General features: G+C 52.6%; 1 protein-coding gene across 2 annotated transcripts in view; it reads left to right on the top strand.

Moving 5' to 3' along the window:
- NOS1 (nitric oxide synthase 1) overlaps nucleotides 1-21,261 on the top strand; it is a 152,501-nt gene that overhangs the window by 105,475 nt on the left and 25,765 nt on the right. For both annotated transcript variants that reach the window (XM_045842213.1, XM_045842203.1), the window contains 11 exons: nucleotides 2,077-2,218; nucleotides 4,666-4,805; nucleotides 6,036-6,210; nucleotides 9,130-9,231; nucleotides 10,545-10,739; nucleotides 11,170-11,255; nucleotides 12,915-13,059; nucleotides 14,315-14,419; nucleotides 15,192-15,250; nucleotides 16,178-16,279; nucleotides 17,981-18,097. In XM_045842213.1, coding sequence (XP_045698169.1) covers nucleotides 2,077-2,218; nucleotides 4,666-4,805; nucleotides 6,036-6,210; nucleotides 9,130-9,231; nucleotides 10,545-10,739; nucleotides 11,170-11,255; nucleotides 12,915-13,059; nucleotides 14,315-14,419; nucleotides 15,192-15,250; nucleotides 16,178-16,279; nucleotides 17,981-18,097 — 1,368 coding nt within the window. The remainder of the gene's footprint in view (nucleotides 1-2,076; nucleotides 2,219-4,665; nucleotides 4,806-6,035; nucleotides 6,211-9,129; nucleotides 9,232-10,544; nucleotides 10,740-11,169; nucleotides 11,256-12,914; nucleotides 13,060-14,314; nucleotides 14,420-15,191; nucleotides 15,251-16,177; nucleotides 16,280-17,980; nucleotides 18,098-21,261) is intronic.

A 21,261-nucleotide genomic window follows, 5' to 3' on the forward strand; every position in this document is an offset into this window, starting at 1 on the left:
AGTTAAGTTTGGGAGAGTCAGAAGTTAGCCGTGGGTTTTCGGCCGCACGGGGTGAGTGCCCCCGAACCCCACACCGTTCGAGAGTGAACCGCGTGTCCTTCCACTAAGAGAGCCCGCCGTCCGGAGAACGCCTGCGTGCCCTGAGCTCCGACGGAGGGCTTGCTTGGGGCTCAGCCTCACGGAGCTTGTGGGCCATCCTGGCCGTTCTCCAGCGACACTGTGACGGGGTGATACAGGAAAGGGGGGCTGCCTCACAGGCCAGGAGCGCCCCTCCACTTCGGGGAAGTCTCCATGGGATCTTCTACTGAAGAAAATGTTCAGCTGACTTTTTTTTACAAATGTTAAAACCATACATCTGGACACATACATAAGAGCATGCATGCCATGTATAGAAATAATCTAAACGTGGGGGAGAAAAGCAGGCAAGAGAAAAGAACGGAGGGGAGAGAGAGAAAAAATGTTAATGACTTATTATTAAAACTAAATGAGAGGGAGAGAAACTAAAGAGAGGGAGAGAAACATTGACGTGTTGCCTCCTGCACACTCTCTACTGGGGACCTGGCCTGCCACCCGGGCACGTGCCCTGCCTGGAAACGGAGCCAGTGGCGACCTGGCTCGCCGGCTGGCGCTCAGTCCGCTGGGCCACACCAGCCGGGTGACAGAGACGACATTGAGACGGTGCAGGGCGTTGGCTCCCCTGTGTGTTGGGATCAGGCCCAGGAGACGCAGAGGCTGAGAGCTGTGCGTGTGTCGTGTTTCCGCTGTCGGTCTCAGTCCCTGCGCACGCAGGGTGTGATTCTGGTGTTTCTAAACACGCTTTTCAAATGTGCACATATTACACAGACACCCTGTGTCTGGTGCTCAGCCGAAGAACCAGACGTGTGTTCTACTGCCGGAGGGAAAACGGGTGCTTTGACTCATCTTGGGTTGGTTCCCAACGTGGCACGTTTGCTGGGAGGTTTGTAGGAGCATCGCTGGTTCTTTGTGACTTTTACCTTCAGCCCCGTTCTAGACTCTCCGCCAGGTGCATTGCGTCAATGCGACACTGTCCTGTGCAAACAGTGAGACCAAAATGTGCTCAGAAAGGAGGCCATGGGAACCAGGTGGGACAGGGGACACTCTGTGGAGAAGGGGGATTTGTGTCGGGGCTTGACTTTGGAAGCCTGAGAACAGGGAGGGATTCCAGCCGAGGGGGACAAAGTTCCGGAGGCAGGATGTGTGGGGGAGGAGGTCTAAGCAGTGGGCTGGACCCACGATGTGGCTCCCGTGCCGATTGATACAAGTCATAGCTTGGGACTCGGTCCACCCAGGGGACCAATGGATCCAGGTGGCAGGAACTCCTGGTGTGAGATGACATTGAACCACCTCAGGAAAAGTTATCTCCTTTGATTTTTTTGAATCCTTCTGGTGACACCAAGCAGAAAGTCTTGGTTTGGTGCTCGCCTGCCGTTCACGCCTCTCTAGCCCTGCCGATCTCCTTGTAACACACAGAGAGCAGGGCTCCCGCCAGGTGCCTTCAGCAGGTGACACCTCCCATTTAGTAACAGTACACGGTGTCCGCGTTGCCTAGTTAGGAGGGCGAGGCCAGTGGCGATCTGTAGTTTCGAGAAAAGAAATGTGAGTACAAAGGAAAGGTGATCTACAGATTCAGTTGTGAATCTGTAGACTTTGTTACGGAATGGGAGCGGTGAGAGCAATGGTGGTAATTTGGAAGGAGAGAGATTAGAACTAGAAACTGATGCTCCGTTCTCAGTGGGAAGCAGAGTCTATTTTTCTTTCCCTGGAGATTACCTGCTGCATGAGAACTCCCTGAAAAACTAGCCCGTGTCAAGTTGGGTAAAAGCCACATAGGAGAAGCACCCTTTTCCCTTAAGCTCCCATCCTCCGCCCTTCCTGAGACCGGCGGTGCCCTGGAGCAGCAGCGCAGGTTCCTTCCCTCCCTCCCAGCAGCTGCTCCTTGGGCCCTGAGGACCGTGGCCCAGCTGTGTAGTCACTGGCTTGGGTGACACCTGGGAAAGATGTCACCCAAAGTGCAAGCCCCACCCTGATGCCAAGTGTCCCTTTCCTCCACCACAGGTCCGCCATCACCATATTTCCCCAGAGAATCGACAGCAAGCACGATTTCCGAGTCTGGAACGCCCAGCTCATCCGCTATGCCGGCTACAAGCAGCCTGACGGCTCCATCCTAGGGGACCCAGCCAACGTGGAGTTCACGGAGGTGTGTGCCCCCCAGTCCGTGCCCACCTGGGCTCTCATTTCCGCCCCCAAACTGCTTTCATCCACGGACTTTTCTTAGTTGAATGTTTTTGTCACAGAGAGAGCAGCACTAGGGCCATTGTTTCTTCCTCCCCAAACCTCCTCCTCCCTTCGGCTGCCCCCAGCCCAGCTGATTCTTTACAGGGTGTCAAGGGTCGTTTTCATGCCATCACCTTGCCCGACCTCATGATGGGAACCATTGTTCCACTTCACAGATGAGTGGGCTGAGTCTCACCAAGGCCAAAGGAGTTATCCCAGTCAGTAAGCGAGCAGAAGGAAAGCTAGAAGTACAGTCCAAATCTCCTGCCTTTCACCTGGAGGAGAGGAGCTGACATATAGAAACCATATCTGACACCCACGTTTTCTGAGTTGGGGAATATGTCAACCTTATCATTCATTCATTCAGTTGTTGATACAACAATTCCACCCACACAACCCCATCTGGGTGGGCTGGACTCTCCATGGTACCTGCACAGCCCCTATTGCTGGCAGCCCAGGTCAACTCATAGAGGCCACCAGGAACACAAACACCACCACCCAAGGCTCCTTCCAGGGGGTGATGCGGGCAGGTAGCACAGCTAAGGCGTGGCAGCTTACAGCATCTGTGCCCACAGGAGACCCATGCCTACCAGGATCTCAGGCACACAGGCCTGGGGACCCCCCTTAAATGGCATCTTTGCCTTTTCTTCAACCACCACCCCCCCGGAAAAAACTCCACCCAGTACCTCCCCCAAAAGGAGCTGGCAAGGCAGGGCTGCTGTTCCTTCAGTTGCTGCTGACTTCACTTGCATCTGGCTTTTCTTACTGAAGTGTTACTACCCAAGGAAGGGGCTGTAACCAGGCCGACCAGGAGTCAAACCTGTGCGCGTTTAGAGTTAGCCAGACTCTCTGCTGCACTTGGCTGAGTGCTTACTATATACTAGGCTGACCCTGTCCCTGCGGCCACCAGAACATGAACCCCACAGCCCCTTCCTTTCCTTCTGTCACCAGAAACCTCACTGACAGGACATGTTCTCCTAAGCCCATAACTCGGCGCTGCCTCTCTGTACCAGCATGGCGGGGGGGTCACCCCAAACATGGCCACGCTGACCATCTCTTGAAACCCTCTGGCCTGAGCCGTCCAATTCAGCAGCTACTGGGCATGCGTGGCTAGCGGGCACTCGAGATGCGGCGGGTTCAGATGGGGATGGGCGGGTCTCCGTGACAGTAACAGGAAGCAGACAGTGGCACATACCTCATTAACAGTTTCTATCCTGATTATGTGGTGAAAACAATATAGTGGATAACATTGCACTAACCTGTTGATTACACTTACTAATAAGTTAATACATTTATTGGGTTAACAAATATATTTAATTATATGTTAAATAGTCTTAAGTATACTAATATTAAATTTTATTTTAAAATTTATTATTGACAAATAATTATATCTAATACATCTGATGAGATGTTATATATTGTATATTTCATATATTTAAGATTTTATTTATTTTTAGAGAGAGAAGGGGCGGCGGGGGGAGAGAGAGAGAGAGAGAGAGAGAGAGAGAGAGAGAGAGAGAGAGAGAGAAACATCAATGTGTGGTTGCTGGGGGTCATGGCCTGCAACCCAGGCATGTGCCTGACTGGGAATTGAACCCTCAATGCCTGGTTTGCAGCCTGTGCTCAATCCACTCAGCTACAGCAGCCAGGGCATGTATTTCATATATTTATTGAATTAAGTAATTTCAATGTCAAATATAGTATTAAAATATATTGAAACCAATGCTGTGTTTAATGCAGTATTAATAAATTAATATTGATACAATTGATATATGATCATTAACAATTACTTAATAATTAAATATTGAAATTAAAGTAGATATAAAATTAATACATTTAAATTATTTTTACCTTTTTTGTTTTCCTTTTTTAATGTGACTACCAGAAGCTTTTAAATTACTTGATGTGGCTTGTGTTATATTTTGATTGGACAGCCCCTCTCACAGGTGCGTTTTGGGCACAGACTCTGATAGACGCGCCTTCCCCGTGTCTCAGGCTCCCGGTGCAGACACGTCCAGGGCAGTGCCCACTGTGGGCCGGGCCCTGTGCACACGGACACTGCCAGTGCAGACCCAGCCTTTGCCCTCTGGGGCCCCCAGTACGCAGGGAAGACCCAGAGCACATAACAAGGTGTGGTGCTGGGGCTCGGGTCTGCCCTCTGTCACATGGGACCACAGACGTGATGCTGGTTAGGCGGTGATGCCAGGGAGACCTTGGTACTGGAGGCAGTGTGGCCCAGAGCCTCCGGAAGAAGGGGCTGCTGGTGGGCTCATGCTTGGGTCTTTGCCCCGCCCCCAGTACCATTGTGTTTGGAGGGCAGGGGCCTGGTGGCCAGGCCTGGAGGCCTGACCTGGCCTGGTCTGTGTGCAGATCTGCATACAGCAGGGCTGGAAACCCCCGCGGGGTCGCTTCGACGTCCTGCCACTCCTGCTCCAGGCCAACGGCAACGACCCCGAGCTCTTCCAGATCCCTCCAGAGCTGGTGTTGGAAGTGCCCATCAGGCACCCCAAGTAAGAGGGCCTGGCATGGAGTGGGTGGGGGTGGGTGGGTTTGCCCGGTGGCCCGCTCTGCCCATCCCTGTATCCCCTGGCTCTCTCCCCAGCCCAGACATAGACTGAAAGGGGGTCTTTCTTCCAATCCCCATCATGGGGCCTGGGCACAGTGGGCCCCCCAGAACCAATAACCCCTCCTTGACCCGCCTGGGGACTGTCATCTTTTCTGAGTCATCACCCCCTCCTTACGCCGCGCCTCAGCTGTCACCCTGGACCTGCCCTTTCCCAGCCCAAAGGGTCGGATGAACGGAAGCACCTACTGCCTCGTCGCAGGCACAAATTTCAGACAGAGGGGGCCGTGTAAAGCTCTGTGTGACCTGATGTGAGTCGAGTCTAGCAGGATTTGGAGTCGGGAGGGAGCTGTGAGCCCTGAGGCCTGAGGCCAGCCACGCAGGCAGAGTTCGTGCTGTGAGAGCGAAGGACGTCCACAGCAGGGCACTGGCCCCGGGGGCAGACAGGGGAAGGCACCAGAATCTCAGTAATCAAGATAAATAATACTTTAATGCAACAATTAAAAAAAATCAACATTCTTTTTTTTTTTTTTAAATCTGTGATGCACAATGTGTCATTTTAAATAGAGACAGGATCCAGCTCAGGGCTATTAGAGAGAGTCAGGCAAGTGCAGGGTGGAATCCTGTCGTTATTTAAAATTTCGATCACACTCAAATAAAAACTAAAGTTCAATAAGTTCTGCAGTCGAAATTTTATGGTGCCCAGAGGCATGAGGTGAACTGACCCCACCCAGGCTGGGCCTCGTGGAAGGCTTGCCAGAGTAGACAGTATTTCAGCTGAGAATTCAAGTGTAAGGGCTGGACAGACACAGAAGGAAGAGGGAAGATCCTGGGACGAAGGAACTGCCGTGCAAAGACCCTGGGGTGGGAAGGAACTCACTTCCTCATGGACTAACTTTCAAAGAGGGTTTGGGAGGTAAACAGCAGCCCAAGGCAGTGGTTTCCAGGCTTAGATGTTCATCCAGATCACCTGGGAAACATGTTAAAATGCACATTCTCAGGCCCCAGCTCTGAATCAGATTCTACAGGTCTGGAGCAGAGCCCAGGAACCGAGTCCAACAGAGTCAGGCCCAGTCCGGCGCTGGCATTCCAGCCTCCCAGATGGAGGATGTCCCACCCATCACCTGCCTGTGAGACTCCCACCCCATGGTGAGCCGGGTCACCTTGCTTTCCACAGGTTTGAGTGGTTCAAGGACCTGGGGCTGAAGTGGTACGGCCTCCCCGCTGTGTCCAACATGCTTCTGGAGATTGGTGGCCTGGAGTTCAGCGCCTGCCCCTTCAGCGGCTGGTACATGGGCACGGAGATTGGCGTCCGTGACTACTGTGACAACTCTCGGTACAACATCCTGGAGGTGAGCCCCCTCCTTCGTCACCATGACGGGGAAGCACAAGGCACACGGGGTGGGCTCGGCAGTCCTCCCCCATGGGCCAACTTTGGGGCTGGGAAACTGACAGTGGGTGAAAACAGCCTGCGATCCAGGGGAGCCCTTGGCGATTCCGGAGACATCCGGGGCACCAGCAGCGCAGGTGCTGTGTACTGTGCGCTGGGCACTGTCCGAAGCACTTGGCACGCATTACACGCTCATTTACCCTTACCACAACCTCCAGGTGTGAAAAACCCCTTTCACAGATGAGGAAGCCAAGGCCTTTGCAGGGATGAAATGACAAGCTCAAGGTCATATCACTAGCTAGTAGCAGAGCTGAGATGGGAACCCAGTCTGGCTTTACGGTCCAAGTTCATAACCACTGCCTCTCACTGTTAGAAGAGTTTGAGAATGACCCATGAACTTGGGATACTCTCTCTCTCTTCTCTGAAAAATAAGGGGGGAGGGCTGGCAGTGGTTCGCACCATGCACATTTCCCAGGGGAGGGTCTGGCTGACTCCTGGGCCGAGCTACCATTATCTGCTTACAAAGTGCTGGGGCGGGGTGCCACCCGTGCTCAGCTGTGGCGAGGACGCCGGGACTGCTGCAGCCTCCTCAGCAAATGCTGTTCTGACAACAGTCTGCTGTGGTTGGCCTTGCTTCCAAACGGGGCATGGAAAACCAGAGAAGTTAAGTTCCCAGCCTGTGTCACACAGTAAGTAAGGTAGAGTCGAGATTAGAACCCAGAACCAAGCACTGGGATTACATGGTTAAAACCCATAGGTGTTCCCGTGGATGGACCTTGAGGACGTCATGCTGAGTGAGCTAAGTCAGAGAGATGAAGACTAGTGCTGTGCAGTCTCGCTCACATGCGGGGCCTAAAACGCCAAACGTGTAAACACAGAGAGTAGAATGGTGGCTGCCAGGGGCGGGTGCATGGGAACTGGGGAGATGTTTGAGTTAAACAGATAAATAATTTCTAGAGACCCCAAACCTGGTGATTATAGTCAACAGTCCTGAGCATCAACGTCGGAGTTGTTGAGAGACTAGATCTGAATTGTTCTCACCACAAAAAAGAATTGTGTGACGTGATACGGGTGTTAACTAATGCCATAGTGGTAACAGTGTTACAATATATAAATGTATCCAACCAACACCTTGAACTTGCACGATGTTATATGTCCATTGTAGCTCACTTTTTAAAAAAATTCCCATGGGTGTCAGCCTGGAAAACAGAAGCTGGGGTCCTCAGACTTGGGGAGTTTACATCATGATGCCCAGGGTCCTGCTCCTTGGGATGGATGTAATTGCTCCGTAGGCCGGGGGCGGGGGGGTGTGCTTCAGCATTTTTCAAAGCTCCCTAGAAGATCCACTGGGGCAGCCGCTGGTCTGTACAGACCAGTGATAAGGAAGGAAAAGACATTTCAGGCAGTTTTCACAGAGATGCCTGTAGTCACATTCAGGGATTTTTTAAAGGCATATAGTTCTTTTTTCCCTGCAGCTAATTTCTATTCTTTAACCAGAATGCTGTCAATGCTATAGAAGTAGCAATAGCAGCATGACGGGCAGACACACTCTCCTCTTTTATATACCAATTCCAGTTTTGTATGTGTTTATGTAGAGCAGCAGGCTTTGTATGTGTTTGCTTTCTGTGCGTGTCTCCGCCAAAACACCCCAAGCAGAACCTGACGCCCGAAGCCCCAGAGGAGTGAATTGATAGGCCTGCGTCTGTGAGCTTGCTTGCATTCCAACTGTACCGGGTAATGCCCTGAGACGGCCTGCCGCCCCTGCCTCCAAGTCCACCTGCCATCGTGGACAGATGTTGACAGCTGAGGCCAGGAAGCGATTTACCCAAAGCTGAGAAATTGTCGCCTTCTAGCCCCGTAATGAGGCCTGGGTTCCATGAGTGACTAGAGTTGACAGAGTAAGTGGAAAGCAAGGCTCTAATTAGTGGATTTGCTCCTGGGTCTTCCCCACGCTTGACACCAGCCCCCACGTCAGCTGGAGCTGGACCAGAAACGGCAGGGGTTGTTTTTCCCAAGTAGTTTTGCCAAAGGAGTCGGCCGGTTGGGGAGCGGCTGCCAGGCCTTGGGAGTAGGCAGCTCCCTGGGCTCCAGCTCTGAGGCACCTCTCTGAGCCTCAGTTTCCATATCTGTCAGATGGGGTCAGGCCAGTGCCCCCGTGAGCTCAAGCTTCCACGGTCTGGATTGAAGGCAGTGGTCACTCGGGGGTGGAGCAGGTTGGGTGGGGAGCTCGTCCTCCTGGAAAGTAGATGATGTTACTGCTGGACCTGCACCTCTGCTGAAAACCCAGCCACGGCCCCCTTTGTCACATTTGGAATGAAACAACTGGCTCCTTGGCACACCCTTCAAGATCCTGCGTGACCCAGTCCTGCCCTTCCGGCTAACTCCCCGGCTCCCCACCCTCCGTGCGCACTGGCCTTCTTCCCTTGTCTCAGATGCTGCCAGCCTGGACCCTCCCCGGGGCTTCGCACGTGCCACCCCGCTCCCTGGAGCCTCCCTCCCCCATGGGCAAGTGCCTCGCTCGTTCTCGTTTCGGTCTCCCCTCGTAGGCCGCCTCCACAGTGGGCCTGCCCTGACTACCGGGGTTCAGTGAACCCTGCCCCCACCCCTCCTCATCTTAGTTCTTACAGGCATTAGCACTGAACACAACACGAACTGTCCGTCTCCCCCACTGGAAGGTCCGCTCAATAATAAATGACCAGCCAGGTCTCTCTAGTTTCCCGCTACCGGTAGGTCCTCAGTAGGAAATCTTCGGAGTGAGTGAATCAGTCTGCCAGTGAGTTCATTAATTAACTAAGAAGTTCATTCATGACGCTAGCTGGCCCTGTCCCTCCTTAGGCTGAAGCGTCCCAGCCTGCGAGTCTGTGTTCCCTTCCCCTTTCAGGAAGTGGCCAAGAAGATGAACTTGGACATGAAGAGGACGTCCTCCCTGTGGAAGGACCAGGCGCTGGTGGAGATCAACATTGCAGTCCTCTACAGTTTCCAGGTAGTGCCGGGGCCTGGCTGCCAGGCCTCAGAGCAGAACTAAACCTTCCAGGGCCTTGGGGCGCAAGGGTCAAGAGCCTCACTGCCAGGAACCACCTCTTGGGGGGATCTGTTCGCCAGTGGGGTGAGCATGCCTTGCTCACCATTGTCGGTCTTGGCGTGGGCGTTTGAGAGGGAGGTGACCCACAGGGAGGCTGTGACTTGTCGCCTGTGATTTTTCAGATTGGTCGTGGCAGGCCTCAGCTGTGTCTTCCTTAGGGACTCAGACTGTCACCCAGCAGGGACACATGTGGCCCCTCGATGCATCAGCCCCGTGGTAGATGGTGTTGATGGCAGAATGGTATACAATCTATCATGGAGAGCAAAAGAGGGGCGCCGCCAATACTTGTGCTGTGGACAGTGGGCATCAGCCAGGGTTCTTCCAGGCAAACCAGGAGACAAATAGAAGTCACGGCCTATAACTGAGACGAGCCCTGTCCCCTCTGGGGGCGGGCAGTCTGGGAAGCTGGACCCTCCTGGACATACCTGGGAGGCACACACCGTAGAATGAACATACCCAGTCTCAGACACACGAACATAAACCACAGGTCCCCACGTCGGGAGCCGGGTGAATGGGGGCACCGAGAACATCCCGGGGGGGAGACACGTTGAGGTGGGGCCAGGGAGGGAGGGCGATTTCAGGAGTGCTTGGAAGTGGTGCAGTGCAGTGTGGTTGACCAGCGTGGAGACCGATGAGCCGGAGAGAGCAGAGGCGCAGGAGATGAGTCATTAAAAAAGACGAGTTCAGCGAGGGGGCAAAGGTTGTGGACAGAGAGGGAAAGCGGTGACTAGGTAAGGTGTGAATCCCAGCCAGCTGGGCTGCCGGACAGGCCACCACCGCTGCTGTGACTGCCTTGTTTTAATTTTAATCAGCCCAACTTTATTCGTTTACATGTTGTAAGAGGATTTTTTTGGTATCACCACCATGAGTGGAGAGCCGAGATCAATTGCCATAAATAGAAGAGAATTGTAAATTTAATAAATAAACAAATAGAAGAAATAACAAAACAAAGTTCTTGAATTCTAACCAGATAGGAGAGAGGTTCTTTCTCCTCATTTGAAAAAAAAGGGGGTGGGAGAGGAGAGAGGAAGATTGGTAGCAAGAGAGGCGTTCAAGGTGCCTCAGCACCAACCAGAGGCCTCCCCTGGGCACGATCGGGAGGGGAAGCACGGAGAAGCTCTGGGCACTGCCTGAAGTCATCGCCGCTCTGTGGGGGAGCCCTGAAATCCCCAGCCTTCTTACCTCCTGACACCTCGTCCCCTCCCTACCCGCAGAGTGACAAAGTGACCATCGTCGACCACCACTCGGCCACCGAGTCTTTCATCAAGCACATGGAGAATGAATACCGCTGCCGGGGGGGCTGTCCCGCAGACTGGGTGTGGATTGTGCCCCCCATGTCTGGCAGCATCACCCCTGTCTTCCACCAGGAGATGCTCAACTACCGGCTCACCCCCTCCTTCGAGTACCAGGTCCTGCCCCCTCCCTGCCTCTGTTCACGCTAAGTCTCTGGTGCCCTTGTGTGTTATGCTTGGGGCAGGTCTCAGTCCAGGTTAGCCCTTGGCCACTCAAGTGCTCAGTAGCCGTGCTTGCTTGGTGGCTACCACGCCGGACAGCACAGGTCCCGCTGGAAGACTAATGGAGATGAAAGGAGTAGTCTGGGGTCTCAAGGAAAGTCTCAAGAGGGACCAAGGGCTGAGTCGGAGGGTCTAGCAGGACAACGCAGGGAGGCTAGACCAGCCACTCTGCTCGAGGACCCCTGTGGTTGCCACCAGCAGGACCACTCCCTTCAGGGCTGGGGGTTGGGCATGGCTGGGCAGCCACAGGCTCCCAGGGGGTCCTGAGCATGTCCTGAGAGGAGCCAGCTCCCTCAGTGTGGTAACCTTAGTCCTCTCTTCCCAGCCTGACCCTTGGAACACCCACGTCTGGAAAGGCACCAACGGGACCCCCACAAAGCGGCGAGCCATTGGCTTCAAGAAGCTGGCAGAGTGAGTGTCCTGGAGTAGGTGGGGGATGCACGTGCCCCCAGACCCAGAGAACCCCAGGGAAGGAGGCCAGGCAGACAGCCGTGCCTCTGACCTCCTGTGTGAGAGGAGGTCTCTCCTCTCTCCGGCCCCGCCCCCAAGCCTTCTTCGCCTCCCAGTCTGGGGTGTGAACATCCCCACGGCACTTCTTCCCAATCTCACTTTCCTCGTCCAGTTTCGTAAATTATTTTCGGGAGGCAGCGGTGTGTTAGTAAACCAGCTTTCCTAATAATAGTAATAGTGGAAGCAATAATAGTAGATTTGTAATGTTTGCCCATTGCTGCAGTATAAATACTCCTGCTGCGGCCAGTTTTAAGCTATCAGTAGGCTGTCGTTGGATACGTAGCAGCCCGGAGCTCCAGAGGTCACTGCCCACCAGGGGTGTCCAACCTTTTGGCGTCTCTGGGCCACACGTCAAATACACAAACACTAACGAAAGCTGATGAGCGGAAGGTTTACCTAAAACGGGTTTGTAAGTAACCAGCCTCAGGGAGCAAGCACAGCCTTTGGCTTCTGTTCATTTCGGCTGTCTCTGGGAGAAGGAGGGAGGGAGAACTCTAAAACATTAATTGCACTATTAAGTTTGGGGTAGAAATAATGGAAGTTAATTATAGCTGCTTCTTAATGCTTCCATCATTCAAAGGGAACCCCCCCCCACCAGGCACCTTTTATTCCTCTCTGTTTCTCCCCCTTAGCCCAACCAAGTGCTCCTGCAGCGTGGGTGGTCTCCCCACTCTAAAAAATGATGAATTTACCGCCGATAATCCCCAGGTGGGAGTAATTAACAATTTGTCTGCAGGGAGATGCCTACTGAGAGTGGGGACGCCTGCTCGGAAGGTGAGCCCAGACGTTCTGAGGCTCTGGCCTGCCTGCCCCCCCAGGCCCTCGTGGGCGGGAAGACAGAGCAGGGCTTCCGAGCTCTCCTTCAACCGCAGAGCCGGGACTTGACACCTGCACCCCGAGCGCTGGCAGCATCTTTCCACTTCGTTCCTTCGTTTACTAGATACGTGTTCAGTGCCCGCTAGGGGTCAGGCTCTGTGCGAGCCCCTGAGTATGCGGGGCTGGCCAACCTGGACTCGGTCCTTCCTTTGGGGGCCAGTGTGCCTCTAGAAGCCCTTTCACTCAATACCTGGTGATTAGTTAGTGATTCATTCCTTCTGTTCTCGGTAACACACACTCACACTCACACGCACACTTATGAAAGCCCCCTGACAGCTGCTTGTCCTTAGAGAGAGAGAGAGAGAGGACATTCTCTATGTTCTTCAGCTCCCATAACGGTGCCCGGCTCCCAGGCACACGAGCACATCCGATGAACGAACGCGAGTGTGTGAGTGAACGGTCATCTTTGCAGGACAGTGCTTGGCAAAGCCAGGTTCTCAGGGCTGAGGCAGACCCATTCAGTAACAACCCAGCAAAGCGAACCGACCATTTTAGCTCCTGACTCGTGGTGCTGCAGGGACTTAATAAAGGGGTTGGATGGTGCCTCAACTCTGGCTTTGAGTGTCCCCGCGGCCACCCAAGGTCAGCAGAAGTTCTCTCTAGTTATATTTCACAGATCATGGTTCTTGCCCAAAAGTTGAAGCCTGGCATTTCCCAATATCTTCTCCATCCTCTTCCTCCCAGAGCCGTCAAGTTCTCAGCCAAGCTGATGGGGCAGGCAATGGCCAAGAGGGTCAAGGCAACCATCCTTTATGCCACAGAGACGGGCAAATCACAGGCCTATGCCAAAACCTTGTGTGAGATCTTCAAACACGCCTTTGATGCCAAGGTGGGTAGGGGACACGGGCAGCTCTCCAGCCCCTTGGGGTGAGTACAGTTGGGAGGGGAGACAGCAAGTTCCACAGAGTGGTACCTTTGAGAGTGGACGCACCTACACTCACATTTTCATGAATTCCAGCGACTGTGATGCCCCCTCCCTGCGAACCATCCAGGGGTCCAGGAATCACAAACTGAAGGCCCCCTATCCAGAGCAAAATGTTCGAATTCGTGAAACTCAATCTGGAGTCATTTTAAGAAGCGCTGCATTAACTACAGTTCAATGGTCCTGGCTAGTGTGGCTCAGTTGGTTGGGGTGTCAGCCCGTAAACCAAAAGGTCACAGGTTCAATTCCCAGTCAGGGCAGATGCCTCCGCTGCAGCTTCGATCCCTGGTCAGAGCACACGAGAGGCAACAATTGGCGTTTCTCTTTCACATCGATGTTTCTCTCCCTCCCTTTCTCCCTGCCTTCCCCCGCTCTCTAGAAATCACTAAAAAATTTAAAATGGAAGTAAATACAACTCAACGGGTTTCTTGCTGCAAGACTTCTCAGAGCCTGTGGTCTGCACGTATGTGGTGTCATCTCCAAAAGAGGAGGGCAGAGGATGCAGATGCTTCCCAAACATGGTGGTTTGTGGCTCTCGTATCCTCGAGGAGCCTGTCCAGAGACTAGGCTTCCTGAGAACCTACTTCGAGAAGTGCTGCTCAGGCGGTGCTAAGACGCAGGCAACAGTCTTTCCCTAAAGCAGGCACCTCCGACGTGTCGGGCCCAGGTCCTGCACACCGCTGGGCAGAGGGTTAGAAAGGAGGCTGGGCGCACAGTGGGTCAGACCAGCCAGCCAGGTCATTCCCAGCCTAGATGTGCTCAAGGACATTCCAAGAGCAGTTGGTTATCAAAAGCTTCAGGGTCTCCAGCAGGATCTGTCTCTGCTGGCATCCCACCCCTTACACCATGCCTCAGATTCTTGGTGGTCCTTCAGGCCACGGAGGCCGCAGAAAGGTGCCACCCTACTAAAAAGCTTTCGGTTCTAAACACTTAGGCCCATTGAAATAGTGACGCCCAAAACTTTTGGTTTTTCCAAACAAGATGGCTCAAGATGACTTCTCTCTCTCTCTCTCTCTCTCTCTCTCTCTCTCTCCCCCTCCCTCCCTCCCTCCCCCCTCCCCCTGCTCCCCTTTTCCTTCCTCCACCTCTTCCTGTTCTCTCCCACCTCCTTTTGCTCCTCATCGCCTCTTCCTTCCTCTCCCCCGCCATTCTCCCAACCTAGGTGATGTCCATGGAAGAATATGACATTGTGCACCTAGAACATGAAACTCTGGTCCTGGTGGTCACCAGCACCTTTGGCAACGGAGACCCCCCTGAAAATGGGGAGGTAAGATGAATTTTCACGTATTCTGGCATGTGTTTCCATCAGCAGGAAGATGGGGGGGCTACAGTTACACTCGCTGTTCAGTAGCAGATCATCCCAGAGCCTCAAAGACAGTGATTTCAAGCCCTGGCCAGTGTGGCTTAACTCGTTGGAGTGTCTTCCCATAATCGAAAGGTTGCTGGTTCAATCCTGGGTCTAGGTACATAAGATCCCCAGCCTGGGCATGTGAGTCAGTGCTCCTCTCTTGCATCATTCTCCCTCTCCCTTCCTTTCTCTCTCTCAAAACAATGAAAAAATGTCCTTGGGTGAGGATTTTTTTTAAGTGATTTCAGTTTGGATCCAAGTTTGGCAAAGATTGGACAATTCCAAGTCCTCAGTCTATTGGTGTCCAGTGACTAGCTGATTCCTAGTGGAAATGCCCCCTGAGTGAGCTACTTCTTTGGAATGGGTGCTCCGACCCAGAGCTTGGCGTCCCCTGCTCTGGGTGAGAAAAGTGGGGACGGTATTTCTATAGTGAGAAAGCCACGGTGGGGCTTTGTATACTGGGGGCAGGGGAGTCCACACCTGCAGCCCTTTAAGCAGCTGACCCTTCCAGGTGTGTCCGCAGCTCACTCGTTGGCTGCCCAGCCCGAGACCCTGTCGGTCTCGGACACCCTGGCCCCCCCGGGCATCGGGCTCCTCTCTTTCCGGCGAGGACCCCAGACCGTCCGAGCCCAACCCTGTTCTGATTTTGTAGCCTGTGCTCCCCGTCTCACTCACCTCTTTTGGTCTGCAGAAGTTCGGCTGCGCTCTGATGGAAATGAGGCACCCCAACTCTGTGCACGAGGAAAGGAAGTAAGTGAATGACCCTCCAGTGTCACATGACACCTTGTGGGGGTAACTGGAACTTGTCTTTCGGCCCTTGGGCTTCTCCTTGAGTTCTGGATGGTTGGTGGTTGTGACCTGAAGCCCATATGTGGCCGGTTTTAGCAGGTGGGTGTCTGTGCCGCACTAGAGCCGAGATGTTGGTCTCGGACTTGAAGGTCTTGGGCTGGTCACCGCACAGCCCTGCGCCTCAGTTTCTTTTTCCATCAAATGCAGGTTATTACACCTGTCTGAACGTTCTAATTTGTGAGAATCAAATTAGAAAATAGATGTGAAGAGTTAACACTGTGTGAATATCAGTTCTTATCTCCCACCTCTGGAAACTGGCATTGAGAACCCGTGAACTGAGCTCCTTTCCCTGGAGTTTTCTCATCTGATGCTCACGATGGAGGGGCAGGTTGCATTCAACAGGCGGCAGCGAAATGCCTGTAGTCAGAGGGTGTGCGTGGTGCAGTTGCAGCTAACGCGAGGTCGCGTTCTAAAGATATTTCATGAGGTGTGAAACACCTGTGGTCAAAGTTGCCCTTGAAAAGCCCTAAATCCCCGGTAAAGCCGAGCACGTGCGGCACGGGCACACACGGCTGCCGTTTGAGGAGGCCGGCACAGCGTTTCCTCCAGCACAGGGGCCATCCCGTGTCCTCAGCTGAGCGCCGGCACTGCGGCTGGCCAGGACGGGCAGAAAACCCCTCCTGGTGTGCTTGCCGCCGAGCGCATGTTGCCAAACTCACATATGTTCCGTACCCAAGGGGTGGCTGAGTCCCTGCGCTCAGCCCTGCTCTGTGCCCAAGTCCAGCAGTCACTGTCCGAGCCCTCCTCCTTCCCACCTGGGTGGTCTCCAGCAGGTTCCCCTCCCCCTCCTTCAGGGAGAGATAGGGCGCCATCCATTCTCCCCTCTAGGTACCCGGAACCCTTGCGTTTCTTTCCCCGTAAAGGGCCTCCCCTCCCCCGAGGCGACACAGGAGTCCGTGGTCTGGCTGGAGTCCGTGACAGCCAGCTCAGGTAGAGCGTGCGTGTGCCGGTGTGCATGTGTGTGTGCATGCAGATGTTTGCGTGCACGCGTGTGCATGCGCGCCCAACGCCGAGACATCCAAGACCACATTCAGGTCTCAAGGAGGCCTGAGTTCTAACCCAGGCTGTGCCACTAACTCAGTAAGCAACCTTGAACAAGTCCCTAGACCTCTCTGGGCCTCAGCCCTTCTCATCTGCCAAATGGGGTGGAGCTCTCTCCGCCCTGACCACCTCTGGGTGTTATTGTAGGATCAAAGGGTAGCAACAAAGAGGAAGGCGCTGGAGAAACCCGCAGACCCCATGCAAATGCATGTGTTGTTATTCTTACCCACAGCCTCCACCAGCCACCCCCACGCTAACAGCACAGCCACCCCCTGATGTGTTGCATGACTTATTTGGAGGAGTGACTCAATGTGCGACTATTTTAGGGCAGAAAATACACTTACGTATATTTAGAACTTCCCCGATGCCAGAGCGAAAACTTTGAAGAACATCCAGCTCAGAAGCCCCGCTGCCAGATGGCGCAATTCCTTTTTTGTCTCCTGTGCTCACTCACGTCGGCATATTGAGTTTCTGTGTTGTGTTGTGTTTTTTGTTTTGGAGCTTGGGTTCTTTGTTTTGTTTGGGGTTTTTCGGGAGGGTCTTGGGGACATTTTAGGTTGTTTTATTTTTATATTAAATTCACTGGGGTGTCATTGGTTCTTAGGGCTGGTTTTGTTTTTTTTTTATGTTTTGTTTTTGCTCTGTCTGAGATCAAAACTTACCACTTTTCGAGGAAAACTGGGAAATCAGGGTTTTTTTCCTTAAGTCTCCAGGCTGGTGAGCCTCTAATGCTCAGGTTTGAGTCCCAGTAACATCTTCCTCCCCCTTCAAAGCAATTGAGTGAGAAACCCCATCTCCTTCCACGCCATGCATCAGTGCGGAGCACATTTCACGTTGGCTGCAAGTGTGGAATGTGCCAGGCCCTTGAAATGTCTGGGGACCGTAACTTTGAGGAGAGAGCACCACCCAGGCCCACTCCCTAGGATGCTGTGAACAGTCTGTATGTCTGCCCCAGCCTGGTGTGGCAGCCACCCAGCCACACGTGGCTGCTGAGCCTTTGCCATATGGCTAGTTCAAATGAGAAACAGAATGTTTCATTGTATTTAGTTTGAATTAATTTACTTTACATTTAAGTAGCCATAAGTAGCCAGTGGCTACCACAGTGGACAGTCCAAGTCTAGCTCCTGGCTACTAGCAGCATTAGCATCTCCTGGGTGTTCAATAGAAATTCAGAATCTCAGGCCCTGCTCTGGATCTCCTAAATCCGATCTGCCTAACAAGATCCCAGACTGATTCTCATGCACACTAATATCTGGGTAGCAGGGAAGCATGGTCCAGTGGTTAGGGGGTGGTCCATTCCTGACTTCTTGCCAGTGAAATCATTTTGGCTGTCCGGGTCTCAGTTTCCTGAGTGGAGTGTGGTCAGACACATTTTAACTCACACAGCTTCAAGTGCAGACGGCCGGCTCTCATTGTGGTGGGTGAGGGTAAGTTGGTACCTTGTAGAGGACGCCTCAGGCACATTATGGGCTCACTCATCACACAGCAGAGGGTCCCAGAGCCAGGACTGGTCAGTTGAAAATCCATTGGCATGTTGACCTCAGGAGGGGGCTCCAAGCCACAGCTCATGACTCTTTCTCATTCTGACAGGAGCTACAAGGTCAGGTTCAATAGTGTTTCCTCCTTTTCCGACTCCCGCAAATCATCAGGCGACGGGCCAGACCTCAGAGACAACTTTGAGAGCACCGGCCCCCTGGCAAACGTGAGGTGAGCAAGGGGCCAGGGCACCAGGGATGACGAAGGCTCTTGAAGAACTGGCCGCAGTTGCAGAGTGGGCTCTTTGTTGGGGGAGGGGGAGGCAGTCTCTCGTCCAAGCACATTCATCCCTCAAACAACCGGCTACCCCCTGGCTGCCCCAACTCCTCTTTAAATGCACGTGAGTGTCCCCATCACCCACGCTTTACCCCATCACACACAGTTTACTCCCCCATCAGCACATCATCTGTGATGAAGGATGTTGGCCCTAGAAATCATGCAATGAGCTGCCCTTCCCAAGGGGTATGTTTTACATTTAGTAGAAGCTTCTGGAGACCCACTGCCATAATCCAGTGGTTCTCAAACCTGGCGTGCATTAAAAGCATCTAGAGATGTTTGTAATGCACCCATAACCAAGCCCCACCTCCAGAGATTCTGTTGTAATTGGTCTAGAATTGGGCCCAAGCATTGCTTTTTAAAAAGAAAATCTCAGTAGATTCCACTGTGTAGTCAGATTCAGAAATGCTGGCCTAACCCTTGTGTTTCCAAAAGCATAGTCACGTGCCATGAGATAGCTTTAGGCACTACGTGGACGTGCGAGTCTATTTTGTGTTTCAGCAGTTGTGTATTCAGTTTAATGGACGCTGGGGAGGAAGTAAAACTGGTTGTCAAGCCCTTGGCATCACAGATGTTGGTCAAGACGATGCCGATATAAGCAGAGTATCCCGGCCCGGCCATCAGTAACTAAACCCTCCACACCAGCACAGGACAGTGCTCAGTAGGTGATTGAGATCACAGCGGCCCTAAATATGGGAGCATTGTGTCCATCAGCACACTTTTTAAACACTTATGTTTTAAGCCGTTTTAAGTTCACAGCAAAATTGAGGGGAAAGTACAGGGATTTCCTGTATACTTCCCGCCCCGCCTCCTGAACGCACGCACACACACACGAACAGCCTCATCCTCAGTCAACATCCCACACCACAGGAGCACATTTGTGTAACGGCTGAGCCTATACAGACACACCACGGCCACCCAAAGTCCACAGTTTGCATTAGGGTTCACCCTTGGTGCTGGTCGTTTTTACAGGTTTTGACATCAGTACAGATTTTTAGTTTCACATCGAAACATCAGCTGAACCCTGGCTGGTGTGGCTCAGTGGATTGAACACCCGCCTGTGAACCAAAGGGTTGCTGGTTCGATTCCCAGTCAGGGCACATGGCTGGGTTGCGGGCCAGGTCCTCAGTGAGGGCCACGTGAGAGGCAACCACACACTGATATTTTCCTCCCTCTCTTTCCCTTCCCTTCAGCCTAAAAAATAAATAAATGAAATCTTGAAAAAAAAAAAGAGAAAAGAAAAGAAACATCACTTGCATAGTTCAGCAGCCAGACCCGTTTTTCCCTTACCGAAGCTACCGTGGCTTAGAGCAGGGGACTGCAGGTGACGCTGGCGGCCCGGTCCTGCCTGGCCGCTGAGGGTCTGTGCAGCCACGAGCCGGGAGTGGTTCTTACAGATGGGTGTTTGCAGTCCATTTAATGATATAAAGAAAAACACGGCCTGTGAGCCCCAATTAAGCAAAATACTATCTTCCACAAAAAGATTACATTCTCATTAGTAGACATATATTACTAAAAATTGCACTCAGCTATAATTATTATCATTGCTATTATTATTATATTTTGTCAATTAAAATGTAGAAATTTGTTGTTATAGAAGTATTTACATAATAGTTTCAATTTTGCTTCTTCACCTACAAGTTTAAAAATATTTACTCTCTGGCCCCATGTATAATAAGTTTGCCAACTTCTGGTTTAGAGGCTTAAAATAGGAGTTTCAAAACCATAAGGTAAAGGCTGTGATGGGAATGTGAGTCTAGGAAGAGACTACGATGCAGGTCTTCAGGTGCATTGGGAAGCGTATTAATGAACTAATCACTTGCACCATCTGTTAGTGAACGCAAGTGGGCTTGATGAGCTAGTAAGCACAAATTAAAAGCAGGTTAAACATGCTAATAAGTACCTAATGGGGTCGGTGGTAGTCCAGCATGGCGGATGTCACAAATACAAATACTGGAGGCTCGAGGAGCAACGCCTTAGCCACACAGCACGCCGGTGCTGGGAGTTTCCAGATCTGCTGAGGCTAAAGGCACCCCTCCAGCCAGTCCGCTCCTGGCCAGCCGCCCCTCCTCCCCTTCAGGAGCCGAGGTGAGGAATCCAGGTTCAGGATGAGCACAGGTGGAGGGCTGATGAGGGAGAGCACTGCCTAATCTCACAGACTTCCCTCGGAAACGCTCTGGAGCCCCAGGGGGAAGAGGAGGGCAGGAAAGAAGGGGAGGATAAGAGCAGAAAGCATGAATATGGACTTGAACGGAGTGGGTATGAACCTACGTTAACTTCCGTTTGACCTCTGAGACCCCTGGACCTAGCTCAAGTTCATTCCCCAACAATGGAGAGTTTCTCCCCCACTTCTCCTGCCTCCTTCCCTCCTCCCCCATCTCAGCCTCTCACCGTCTTGGCCCCCTCGTCCTAGAAACAAGATTCGGGGACAGAGCCAGACCCTGCTCCACTCCGTGGCTTGTCAGCAGAACACTCCAACCTGGGAAAGAAGCAGGGTGGGGCATGCTCAACCCACTCGTGAACCTGTCATTTCCGTTCCAAAGAGGTCAAGACCTACAGCCAGGGCCACACCCCAGAAGTGTGACATCGAGTGTCTGTAGGACACAGTGAATGAGCCGGGGGGCCCCCGGAGGCACAGCCCTCCACTTCCCACACTTGAAAGCAGCCAGTCCTGTCCCGACATGGACAAAAATCCCTCCAACTTGACCCCCACCCATTCAAACAGCAACATCTTCTTGGGGGAGTTATGGAAAGAGGGTCTGTGGAAGCTAATGAATTTCATAGACAATGTAAGGGGTGGAGCCAGCATGCCCATCAATCTTTCATCCTCTTTTAGAAGAGCCTGTTCACAGACCAGCATTTGGTGTGTTAACTAACAAGTCCTCATTCATACAGGTCCCCGAGGACCTCCGTGTTATAGCGTTCATTGTCTTTGTACTTAAACCTGATGCAGTTCTGTAGAATTACAGCACTTGCAGAATTTAAGCCTCCTGATAATGTGGACTAATTCCCCCAATTAGTCCAGCTTAGAAAGGGACACACAGGATTGTCAAGGGTTC

Source organism: Phyllostomus hastatus, unplaced genomic scaffold (genome assembly GCF_019186645.2).
Source record: "Phyllostomus hastatus isolate PE091 unplaced genomic scaffold, TTU_PhHast_1.1 phas_contig_1162, whole genome shotgun sequence".
NCBI lineage: Eukaryota > Metazoa > Chordata > Mammalia > Chiroptera > Phyllostomidae > Phyllostomus > Phyllostomus hastatus.